The sequence below is a fragment of the Mytilinidion resinicola genome (assembly GCF_010093595.1).
Source record: "Mytilinidion resinicola strain CBS 304.34 unplaced genomic scaffold BDZ99scaffold_37, whole genome shotgun sequence".
Classification (NCBI taxonomy): domain Eukaryota; kingdom Fungi; phylum Ascomycota; class Dothideomycetes; order Mytilinidiales; family Mytilinidiaceae; genus Mytilinidion; species Mytilinidion resinicola.
This window is the reverse complement of record NW_022985473.1, coordinates 200,008-212,260: the sequence shown is the minus strand read 5'-3', so window position 1 is coordinate 212,260 and position 12,253 is coordinate 200,008. Positions and strand designations below refer to the sequence as shown.

General features: G+C 53.5%; 3 protein-coding genes across 3 annotated transcripts; all 3 read left to right on the top strand.

Moving 5' to 3' along the window:
- Positions 1 to 985: 985 nt before the first annotated feature.
- Positions 986 to 2,986, top strand: BDZ99DRAFT_504410 (uncharacterized protein). The gene is made up of 2 exons (XM_033724041.1): positions 986 to 2,138; positions 2,206 to 2,986. The coding sequence occupies exons 1-2, from the start codon at positions 993 to 995 to the stop codon at positions 2,752 to 2,754; spliced, it is 1,695 nt and encodes a 564-aa protein (XP_033568674.1). The 5' UTR covers positions 986 to 992; the 3' UTR covers positions 2,755 to 2,986.
- Positions 2,987 to 5,183: 2,197 nt separating this feature from the next.
- Positions 5,184 to 7,456, top strand: BDZ99DRAFT_215947 (uncharacterized protein). The gene is made up of 5 exons (XM_033713396.1): positions 5,184 to 5,460; positions 5,652 to 5,736; positions 5,793 to 5,864; positions 5,915 to 6,417; positions 6,468 to 7,456. The coding sequence occupies exons 1-5, from the start codon at positions 5,277 to 5,279 to the stop codon at positions 7,133 to 7,135; spliced, it is 1,512 nt and encodes a 503-aa protein (XP_033568673.1). The 5' UTR covers positions 5,184 to 5,276; the 3' UTR covers positions 7,136 to 7,456.
- A 1,328-nt stretch (positions 7,457 to 8,784) lies between these two features.
- BDZ99DRAFT_215924 (P-loop containing nucleoside triphosphate hydrolase protein) lies at positions 8,785 to 10,847 on the top strand. The gene has a single exon (XM_033713395.1). It carries the CDS (start codon positions 8,975 to 8,977, stop codon positions 10,838 to 10,840), a length of 1,866 nt encoding a protein of 621 aa, XP_033568672.1. The 5' UTR covers positions 8,785 to 8,974; the 3' UTR covers positions 10,841 to 10,847.
- The last annotated feature ends 1,406 nt before the right edge of the window (positions 10,848 to 12,253 follow it).

Here is a 12,253-nt window from a genome sequence, read left to right as displayed (position 1 = left end):
TATCGACCCCTCCGTTCCATAGCGATGCGACCGCGACATCCATCTACACGTCTTACATCCCCTTGATATGATCGGGCACTACTGTCAGCTGCTTGACTTCGCTCGCCAGACAGAGTAGCCCGTAACCCGTATCCCGTATCGCGCGGATCAGTGGCCTTCAAGTCCCAACACTCCATAGTATTTGTTGCTGTATCTAGCTTTAGTGCGTGAAGATTAGTAGTATTAGGAGGGTGAGGCAGCGGCTCATATAACTCTGCCACTTTCCGTGTGGGCAAAATATAGCTAAAACGCGTTGTCGCAACGTCGCGCGTGGTCACAACATCGTTAAAGCGATGTTTCTGGTAGCTGTAGTGTCCAGAGCAAATAGAGCCTGTTGAAGTGGCGGTAGTGGTTGTGATCCTAACCGTCGTTGCGTGATGTTTTTCCTTCTCGTGGTTTAGCTGAGTTGTGCGACGCTGACATGGGACAGTCGCCGTGGCGGTGAAGAGCGAAGCCGCAGCGCTCTGCCCATGGGAGGAGCTTACTATCCTGCCGATGTAGTACTGAGGCCACCCGCCAAGCTCCTTGAAGCTTATTGCCCTAATTATCAACCTCGTATTCCGACCCCGTCTCCTCCACAGATGATACAAAGGTACGGCTGGCATTGTGTTTGGTCCTATTGGGGTTCTTCTTGGAGTAGTCCTCGAAGCCAAGCTTCTCAGCTTGCCGCAGACACTACTCCGCCGCTTGACCATGCAATGAGATCGCGACTCCTCCACTGTCTTGTTTGATCATGCTAAAAAAATCTCCGGGTTGCAGTCTACATGGGCGGTTGCGATGCGTGAAGCAGTGGAGGCTGAAGAAGGTAGGCTTGACTACCGCCTAGGATCGCAGTCATGAGTTTAACCACCCGTCCGGTGACTCTTATAAAAGCCATTAACTCCCCAGAACCTGTTAAGCCTTCCAGTAACACATTCATTCCGACCATGTTTCTCTATATTCAAATTGTGAACATGTTCTTCTATTCGCTGCTATTTCTTTTCCTTCCTTACACGCTTTCTGTGGTTTGCCAGGACTTAGCACCACTCACTGTCGACACTTCGTACTATTACCGCCTCACAAACGATCTTACCGGACCTACAAAAGCCCTAGATGTCCTCCCGGACGGGTCTGGTGGCCTCGCCATTGTCGACCTTGGCCCATCAAGTGGGCAGTTCTGGCGCTTGACTCAACTCACCAACGGTCCGAAATACGCCCTGAGCACCTTGTACCTGGGGGATGCGCTCTCTCTGGACGTTGTCAACGACGACGGAAACGCGAGTACTCATGTGCATCTCGATACCACGCGAAAAGATTCGGGACAGTACTGGACTCTTACGCCCGCCGCAAATGGCTCTTTCACACTAAGTAACGACTTCACCGGCCTGGACAGACCTCTAGGCGTCTCAATCGAGGAATCCAAGCCAGTACTCGGTAGTAACAACTACTCCGGCAAACATTGGCGGCTGGCCAAGATCTCGGACGTTACCGGCAATGATGAAATACCAGCACTGAAGCACGTCGTCAAGGGACACCTCAACGAACAGGGGAACTATGATGATGCGCACCCTTCGATACCTGGGACATGGAAAGCCGTGATGGTCTTCGTAGATTTTGACGACTCCCACGCGCGGGATACCGACAACCAAACTGCAATAGGACAACAGCTAATGGGTAACGGATCTCTCGCCGAACTCTTCTTCAACCAGTCTTACTCCAACCTGAACCTCTCGATTGACGTCCGCTCCGATCTACCCTGGCATACCATTTCCGGAGCCTGGAGGCGAGATTGGGGCAACAACATAAGCGGATACAACGCTGCCGCCATGAGCAGCTTCACCACCGACGAAGTCGACTTCTTCGCATACGACGTCGTCATGATCGTGCCGCCTCAAAACTGTGGAGCGGACCGCTCGTACGAAAGCGGCAATGTGACTGTCGGCTCTCGCAACGTTAGCTCCGTAATCACGGTAGCAGATGACGACTACACGAATTGGTATACTATGGCACATGAGCTCGGACACTCGCTAGGTCTTCCAGACTTGTATCCATACAATAAAACTACAACGGCCGATCGACACCTTTGGCAAGGCGGGCCCTGGGGCCTTATGGCAGACGATGTAAGAACAACGCGCGGCTCCGTCAAATCGATAGTGTTCGTTCAATACTAACTCTACTCTTCTGCAGTACCAGTCACGTGGCTTCGTAGGCTGGCACCGTCACCGGCTCGGCTGGCTCGCTACCGAACGGAAGACCTTCGTCAAAGCACCAACAGCGTCTGGAATCACTAAGCGGACACTGCTAACTCCATTGGACGGACATTACGGAACCAGCCTGCTCGCCATGGACATCGGCAACACCTCCAAGCTCCTAGTGGCAGAGGTCGTTCAGCCACTGCAGGGAGCCAACGCAACGGAATGGAATCAGGGCTTGATGGTCTATACGATTGACTCAACGGTTCGCTCGGGCTACGAGCCCTTGAGATTGGTGCATAATATAGCGGGCGTCCCGAGTAACCGCGGGGCGGCATGGCAGACACCTTGGCAGGTGGGCTCTACGATGACTTATGCCGCGGAGCATATAAACGTTACTTTGAAGGTTGAGCAGCAGATAAAGGATTCGTATTTTGTTGAGGTTCGCTACGACGTGGTTCTGGGATTCACGGGCCCGACGGAGTTTGCTGTTCCAGTGGAATTAATAGAAGATCCGAATCCGGACTCGGGAGCACATCATTGAGCGTTGGAGTCTGGCATTGGGACTATGCATATAGACGGAGTTTGGCTTTGGAATGATGCATATAGATGGCGCTTGGCTTTGACACTACGCGTATCGATGGAGTACGTTGTTCTTATCAGCTAGACGGTTTAATTGTATAATATGAGGAAGCTTTACTCTCGATCATTCTGGAGAAAATGGAGACAGCATGTACATACAAGGGACTCGCGAGGCGCTGATTGCTCTCCTATCGCATGTGTTTGCTCAAATAGAGAGTGGCCTCAGAAGAAGGCACGCTTGGCGACTTCGGGAGGCCCCGCCTCGTAAACTTCTGTGTTCTGCGCTCACTCTCTGATTGGTTGGCTCGCGATGCATACTCTTTCATGACCACTTCTTTTCCGAAGTGTCACTAGTCTGAATACTGAAGGCATGAGGAACAATATACGAAGTTGATTCGATGTGAGAAAAAATTGAGAAGTCTAGGCGTTGTTGGTTCACTCCTGCCCAAATGAACAGGGACGAAACAGGGGGTATCCCACAGAGACGCGCTGTACCGAGGATGATCTTAGTCCTTTTATTCCTAACCATGCACAGTGTTGGACCTTCAAGTCCGAGAGTTGGAAACTTATGCAGGCACTAAGCACGAGCATCCACCCGTACTCATCGAGCTTGGACACCGTACCTTCGCCTTCCCTTGGCAATTTTATTGGAATCTGATATTCTGCAGAGAAGCACCTGCGATTGTTGCAGTGGGTGCTGTGTAGATGCAGTACCCAGGCGTCAAAATCAACCGAGCCTGCGCAAAATAATGTCGTGAAATGGTCCACTCGCGTACTACTGCTGTGGTTTCGTCGGCGATACCCGAATAATGGCGTCTCCTGGACTGAATAGTTCCTTTTTGCTGTAGTAACCGAGATAAGTCATACAGATAGCATAAAACCGAACGATGGAAATCATCAGTGCTTTGACCACAAACAATTACCGTACTGTATGAAGTTCAGACGACTTCAGACTGTGCCGTCCCGACGCCCCACTGCACTCACCGACGCGAGCTGTTCACCGGTGTAAGAGTGTTGGATCGAGCAGCCCCGGTCCCAGGCTACAGGTGAGGAGATGCAATATCGGATGGTGGCAGAGTACCGCATTCGGGCTATATCTGTACCTGTATTGTTGGCGCGCTCGACTTGCAGGCTGACAGTCAGCATTCCTATTGGGCGGGTCAATAGGGGCCAAGCTTTGCATATCGATAGGGGACGGAGCCGTGGGACGATTCGACGCCAGGGAAGGAACAAGCGCCCGTTGTAAGGCCGCCACCCGCTCGATAGGCTGAGAGGACAGCGAGCCCCGCCTGGAGCGCGGCCAGTCCCTGAGTGGAGGTGCGCGGAATGGGTTGGTTTCGTCAGACGAAGAGGTGTTGAAGGAGTGTTGCTCTGGAGGAGGCGGATGCTAAGCTTTGATTGCCCACGACCGTCGACGAGGCGTGCCTGTCAGCGCCCTGGGCGAAGGATGGGCAACCGATGACGCTGCTCGTCTTCCTGCGGTATTTCGGGAAATTGGGCTTGCGCGTGCGGTCGACGCTCCGGGCCCTGCGCTTGTCTGGCCCTCCTGCTGCTTGTGGTGCGACGGGGAGGCTGGGAGGGAGTGATCGCCACGCTTCGCTCAGGGGCCGGGCGAACACTGACGGTGCCGTCGCGGAGTCCGGCGGTGAGGCGGCTGGCAGCGCGGCGAACAGCGCATCGTGACACTGGACGTGGTGTTGCGGATATGCGCAGCACTATGGCATGCAGCACTGCAGCCAAGACAGCTGTGAATAGCATCAATCCTTCAGCTGGGGGCGAGCAGGCGGCCGCAACGGCAGGCTTGCGGCTGGTGATAGGACGATCCCCGCGCCGGCGTGTTTCAGTGCGGCTGTGCCTTGCAAATCACTGCACCGGGATGGCACTGGGGAGCGTCGGCCAAGGATAGCGGCTAACTGGGGTTTCAGACACCAGCTGGACCGACTCCTTCATTTCGTAGAAAACACCACGCCGCCCCCGAGCAGGTACGCTTTCTGCCGTTCTGCTCTCTCCCTTGCGCCGTCACTCTTTTCGACCCTCTTTTCACCAGTTTCTCATTCTAGAAGCCCGTTGTCGTTGACGTTGTCGTTACCAGCGTCCCGGCCGGCCTCATTCCTTTCGTTGACCATATCAACTACGGCGCTGCTGCACCACTTTCGTTCACACAAGCCCCAGCGGCTGCCCTCCGTCGAATCCAACCCAAGCCAGAGATCGGGATCGAAGATCTGAAGTCGCACGACCGCCGGTTCACTGGTTCGCCGTATCCACCGCGCAATATTTAGTTCGCCAAGGTGGAGCATCAGAGCCTTGATCGGACTGCCTTCACTTGACCCGACCTCATTGACGGTCTCAACTTTCTCCGGACCCGGTGATATCACAACACAAACAGTCCTTCGCCTTTTCGACTTCACTTCACCTCACCTCACCTCCACCGCGGCGACGACGCACCCTCCGACCACCACACTCATTTCCGCTCGTGCTCTTGCAATGGCAACCTCCTCTAAGGTGACGAGCCCAATGGCCGCGGCTGCGCTGCTGCTTGCTTCGCTCTCCGGTGTCAACGCGTTCTGGCGCATGGACTGTCACTCTCCCCTTGGTCTCGCACGTATTGATCCGCTCGTCGACTATGGCAAAATTGCTGCTCACTCCCATATCATCTTCGGAGGCGATAGTAAGTTCTCCTCTCTCCCCAATCGCTCTATGATTCGCACATGAGAAATCCATCTCTTCTCAGAGCGCGCTTGCACAACAAGCCCCATCCAACACTCCGCGTTATTTGCGTCCTTCTCTTTCTTGGCTTTGTTGTCCGATGCCTGCGACGCGACCTGTTTCGCAAGTAGACGATTTACTAACGCTCTCTAGACTTCAGCCCCACGGCCGGTTATGACGACCTCATCGCTTCTGAGAGCACCTCTTGTCGCGCGAAGGAGGATAAGTCCGCGTACTGGTAAGCATCTCTTGCTGAACCCCTTTAGGAACACGCTAACCTCTTTTGGCGCACAGGACTCCGTCTTTGCACTTCCAGCACAGCGATGGGACCTTTGAGGTTGTTGGGAACCAGGGCGGTATGCTTGCGTAAGTGAGGTCGTCTTTCTCTTGTACCAGCTCCTAACAATGTTGTTCAGATACTACTTCCTTCGCGACGGAGGAACCGGTCAGCAGATCAAGGCTTTCCCGGCAGGATTCCAGATGATCGCTGGTGATACCAACAAGCGCAACTTCACTGGCCCAGTTCCCGACCCGCCAGAGTCGGATTGGACTGCAGACGAACTGACGCAAGCATCTTTAGCTGAGAAGGCCCTCGGCTTCAACTGCCTGAACTACGCCAGCGGCAAGACGGAGCCAAGCTTGTTCCGACACTTCCTCCCCGATAAGTCTTTCCTAGATGCGAATTGCGCGGACGGCATTCGTCTCGAGCTCTCCTTCCCGGCATGCTGGAACGAGGCTGCCGGTGTGGCCCCGAAAGGCTCCAAGAGCCACGTGGCGTACCCGAATCTGGTTCAAGATGGTGTCTGCCCAGAGGGCTTCAGCACCCGCCTCCCTGGACTATTCTACGAGACTATCTGGCGAACGCAGGACTTCGTTGGCAAGGACGGACAGTTTGTCTTATCGAACGGCGATCCCACAGGTTCGTATAGTGGCCTGTGCAACTTGTTCTATTACTAACTGTATGCTTAGGCTATGGCTACCATGGAGACTTCATCGCTGGCTGGGATGTACCTACCCTCCAGAAGGCCGTGGACACTTGCACCAACCTTGATGGAACCCTTGAGAGCTGCCCAGTCTTCACCCTCCAGACTCAACCCGAAATGGCAGCAGTCAAGCTCAGCATGCCCGCCGACCTCAAGAACGAGAACTGTGCTGGCCCGGAGTCTACGTTGCCTGGAAACGTTCCCATTCAGTCTGGCCCCCAGCCAGCCACGGACAACCACGGAGGTGTAGCCGCTCCTACGTACGCCCCTTCTTCGTATGCAGCACCGTCAAAGCCTGTTGTGCCTACTGTTTCTCCCAAGAAGCCCGTCTATAGTAAACCCTCCTACCCTGGCAGCTTTTCGATCCAAGACATCCAAAACGCTGGCGTCGCGTCGACTTCACGTATCGCTACCAGCGAGGCCTCCTCTACATCGGCCGCTGTCTACGTTGCCGTTACCCCTGCGCCTTCTGCTCCAGCGGAGACCGATGGGGGTTCCATCATCGGTACTACGACTTACACGAGCGACGGTGCGGTGTGGGAAGTTGCCATCAAGGAAATCGACATCACGGTTACCGCCGAGCCAACAGGCGCAGCGAGACGCCGCCGACACCTTGCACAGCACCGTCATATTGGTGACAGTCACGGCCTGTAGAGTCTCAGGATCACTTACCGAAGTCATGATAGTGTCTAGGCGGTCAATTGCATTCGGTAAAATGAACCATGTACAGAGATTCATTTGGTGGGCCGATCAAGCTGGCACCTTGTTTCACGTGCATACAACCGGCGTTTGTTCTCTTCAGAGCTCGATACCATGAGAATAGCGGCGGTCATTTTCATTTCCTTTTTCTTGTTGAACACTCTTGCATGGGTACGCCGTGTGGCTGTGCCTACGGAACGAACCTGGGGAGGAAATCCTGTCTGCACACGACGACAGTTGATGGTTGTGGTACTCTGCTCATAGGCAGCACACAAATCAAAATTCACAAATGAATGAATGTTTGATGATCATGCTGCAGCCTTGTTTTGATGTTCCGTGTTTTATTGTTTCACGATTGTCGATCCTGGCATTAGCATTCCAGCTACTTTCTAAACCCTGTGACTGACATTCGCCACCTAGGTAGACACGCACGCACGTTTCTCTAGCACATGTTTTGAGCGGTCAGAAAAGATGTACAGCTGTCGTCCCGTCCTCGTGGGCCAGTCCTGGTAGCGCATAACGTTGCGGATCTGCCTCCAAATCTTCAGCTTGCGTCGCAACAACAACTCTAGCTGCGCCTTGCGTCCTTCACCCTTCTCATCTAGACTTTATGCCATAGCCATGCTCTGCATAACAATGGATGACGAGTTCAAGATGTTGCCTTGAGATAGTGTGCCTACTACCCGTACTAGCTGATTTTCCACTGACGACGCTCCCTGGCGCTTTGGCTTGTGACTCCCCTCTACGCTTAAAGACGGTGAACAGGGACGGAAGCTGCTGGCTAACATACAAGATCATAGCAGCACACCCTCAAAATCACAGCAATGGCGCTTCGAAGCTAGACTGCAGGCCATGCCGCTTATCATTGGAACAGGCTTTTTTCCTACGCCACACGGCGTCGGACGCCACCCTACTCCATAACTATAAGACTGACAACCTTTGCAAACTTTGCACTCACACCTGATCTGCAGATATATTATTCTTCGCTTACCCTGCCCAGAGCCTCGCAAAGAGTCTCAAGTTTCCCCGCAGATCTTCTCAAAGCAGCTTCAGCCTTGCGTAAGCAAAGAGAATTCCGCCTTGTGGCTTGCGCCTGGACTCGGCCTATCAGCGCGAACCGTCGCCTCCTACCTTTTCCGGCGAATCAATCTCTTCAAACCACTATAGTCAATTGTGGACCGCAGATACGACGCATAGACGACTAAATCCGGTTAAAATTGCAAGCTGAGGTGTTGCGGCTCTTCAGAGGTACACACAACACAATTCTACCCGGCTTACTACCAACGGGTCACCTTGCGTCTATATCAAACGTCTTGTCACACCCCAAAGTCACATTCCCTCCTCATCTCTCCTCTCAATTTTCATTTTTTGCTGTCTTTCCTTTCCTTTCATTTCTCTGGGTGGCTAATTGACGTAATTTGAAGAATAGAAAGCGGAACGGAACACTATTGTCAGGAGGCTGACAGACACAAACACCAAACACTGTTGCTTCATTGCTTCATTGTCTTGGAATCGGTAGTACGGGTTCAAGGTTCAAGCATCTCATGGTTGTTGCACTACAAACAATTGCTCTACGCTGCAGCTTCTGTCGTCACGTGTCCATCATTCCACCAGGGTTCTCATCTAAAGCTTTGTCTTTTGATTCACTCAATTACGACTGCACGGATCTTCGTCTAAGACAGGGCCTCACTTGCCTTTAAGCCATCGGCTTGGACTGTACATACCCCACATCGAGAACCAGACGCCTGTGCAACCATAAGAACTAAGTACCTACTCCACAACACAGCCGCCACAATGGACTTCTCCAAGCTCCAGCGGGCATTCAAATCCGGCGAAAATGGCACCCAGATCCAAACCTCCAACCTCACCAACCTACCTTCCAATATACTTGAGGCCTTCATCCCCGGATACTCTCTTATCTCAAAGGTAATACTCGATACGTTCGGCTTCGACGTCGGCATTGTGGTCTCAGTCGGTCTGATCGCCTTCGCGCTGCTCACTTCTATTACGTTTCTCTGGAGCAAGGCGTCCCGCCTGTTTCAGAAATATTGCATGTCCTCGGTCTTTGTGGACGACGGAGATGATCTGTTCGACGGGATCATCCAGTGGATCGCAGAGCAGCGGATGGCGAAGGTGTCGCGCTCTGTCAAAGCAGTCACTCGGCTGGGGACGATCTATGGTGACAACAAGGTGGATGAGAGTGACGACGAGGAGGCGTTGGATGCGAACGGTATCTTCAATTTCGGGAAATGGGCGGCGAAGCTTCCTCCTAGGTACGAGCCGTACTTCGGCAGCCATAGGTTCTGGCATGCTGGTCGGCTGTACGTCTTTGACCGGTCGAAGCGGGAGAGGCAGCCGAGCATCTGGTCATCGAGCCGGGGGGACGAGGAACTCATCGAGCTGAAGTGCATTGGACGCTCTACGAAACCGATTAAGGCGCTCTTGAGTTACATTAAGACGTGGTCGCTGGAGAAAGAGAAGGCGATGACTGTTATCCGACGACCAGCTGGCAAGGACCGTGGACGTGGCGCTGGTTCCTGGGACCGAGTTTCCTCACGACCCTCTCGTCCGATGGACACCGTGTCCCTTGATCCTGACCAGAAGCGAAAAGTGGTCGAGGACATCAACGAATACCTCCATCCCTCTAGCCCTCGCTGGTACGCTACTCGCGGTATCCCCTATCGCCGCGGCTACCTCTTCCATGGCCCTCCAGGCACCGGCAAGACCTCTCTCTCCTTCGCCCTAGCAGGAATTTTCGGCCTCGACATCTTTTGCATCTCCCTCCTCGAGCCTACTCTTACCGAGTCAGACCTGAACCGCCTCTTCAACAATCTCCCCCGCCGCTGCATCGTCCTCCTCGAAGACATCGACACCGCGGGCCTGCTGCGAGATGAGAAATCAGATAAGAAAGACGACGCAGCCGATGGCGACGACCGCAAACGCGGGGGCTCGAAGACCAGCGGCCAAGACTTCAACATGGCAGAGCTCACTAAGGCCATCAAGACTGCTAATCGCAAGGACAAGGGAGGCGATGATGCCAAGCAGGGCGTCTCGCTCTCCGGTCTACTCAACGCGATCGACGGCGTGGCAACTCACGAGGGGAGGGTGCTAGTCATGACAACTAATCGCCCCGAGAAGCTGGATAATGCGCTCATCCGGCCTGGACGGGTGGATATGCAGGTTGAGTTTACCCTCGCTACGCGCGACCAGATCCGCGATATCTTCATACGGATGTACAGCAACGAAAACGATAAGCCGGTCAAGAAGCAGAGTCGGTTTGGTATTACCCTCGCTCCGACTTCGAACGGCACATCTAAACCCTCCGCCAACGGCCTAGCCAAAACCCCCAACACCAACGGCACCACCACCCCCAAGCTCACCAACGGCTTCGCCAATGGCGATGCGAAGAAACCACTCACAAATGGGTACACCCCCAGCCACTCAGCCATGGACCAGCATCTCGACGCAGACCTGCTACGCCGCCTGGCAGATGACTTCGCGCGGGAGATACCCGAGGGCACGTTCAGCCCGGCTGAGATCCAAGGATTCCTGCTCACGCGGAAGAAGGAGCCGCTGCGGGCGGCAGAAGAGGTGCAAGAGTGGCGGGACGCGGTGGTTGAGGCGAGGGAAAAGAAGGCGAAGGTCGTGAGTGTGCAGTAAAAGGGTGTGTATGAGTCAGATGAGTCCATGAGGATGAGATACATTGTGGCGTAGGCGGCGTGGTTGAAGGATTGAGAGGCGGCAGTATGCGGTCTGAGTAGGTGAGGCTGAGGAAATGGATCGAGCATACGGAGAGGCGAAATGGAGATGAGTACTGGCTCGACGGACGAAGCAACTTATGCTCATCGCTCGCAGCGTGGTATACATGAAAATTGGGCGGTAGAGAGTGCATTCAACGTGGCATTAGCGTGGCTCTGTCTTTCTAGATCTCTTTTCCAGCGTCATCCCCTGATTTTCCTTTTCTCCTTCCATGCTGTTGTCGTTCAAGTCATCAAAGCCAAGGCAGGCTGTGACATAAAAGTTACCGTATGTTCAAATCCCTCCAATCTTCTTATTATGGGTAATAAACGCATGCGCCGTACTTGCGGCTGGAGACTAGTGACTCGAGGAGGCTGAGGAGGGGACTATTGGCTGACCTTGCCTATTTTCTGCAAATTGCTTGGCATTGGTATGGTCCGGCTTCGTTCTCCGTTAGATCTGTCTTAGTAGTGGAAGCATGCGGCGTTGAAAGGTTTCTAGGAAGGTGGCTGAGTGCGATCTTTTTTTGGTAGGTGGTCAGAGTGGCGCCTGTGCGAAGTAGAGCTAGCTAGATGTTAAAGTAGCTGATTCAAAAGCAATGGTTCTTGCGAACTGTGATGTTTCGAGTAGAGTAAACGAGACGGAGGATGGACTAGGCATGCCGTAGACTACAGCATATCATCACGTCCGGTGACCTAGCGCGGAAACTGAGTCGACCCCAGCAACCCACCCTTCTGGGCTACTGGTGAACTGGCTTGAAGATTGATTAGCTAGGAGGCTGCTATTCCCCCTTAAAGGTGTCCGGAAACGCTACCTTGTACGGTAATTTTGTGGCTTGATTTTAGCGCTGGTTCACCGGACGTGAGTATATGCTGTAGATAGAGATCGGTACGCCAAGCATCAATCCTGCTGAGCTTGTTTGCTCTTTAGGTACCTCTAAGACTAGGAAACTCATTAAGAAACTGTCATGACACGCGAGTGTAGCCCCTCGTTTGGTTCAGACGATGAGAACGAAGGACAAGTGGTAGGGAGTCGGCAAGGCTGAAGAAGGCCAAGAGAAACGGTGCATAAAGTGGCGATCCTTCAAACAATGTGCATGTAAGCTAAATTTAATTCGCTAGCGGCATGGGCTGGGCTTAAAGCGTGCCGAGTCTAACACGAATGAGGATGCCGTCTTGCCGTGTGGGGCGACAGCTGATCGTGAACTTGTATCGAATCGTGAGTGTGCGTTTTGCTGTGGTATCGCAGCTTCTCCGATCAGTATCTCTAACTCCTTGCTTTCAGTCTTCATGTCTCGTTGCCCTATCGCTTCAAAATACATCAATCCCTCTCACA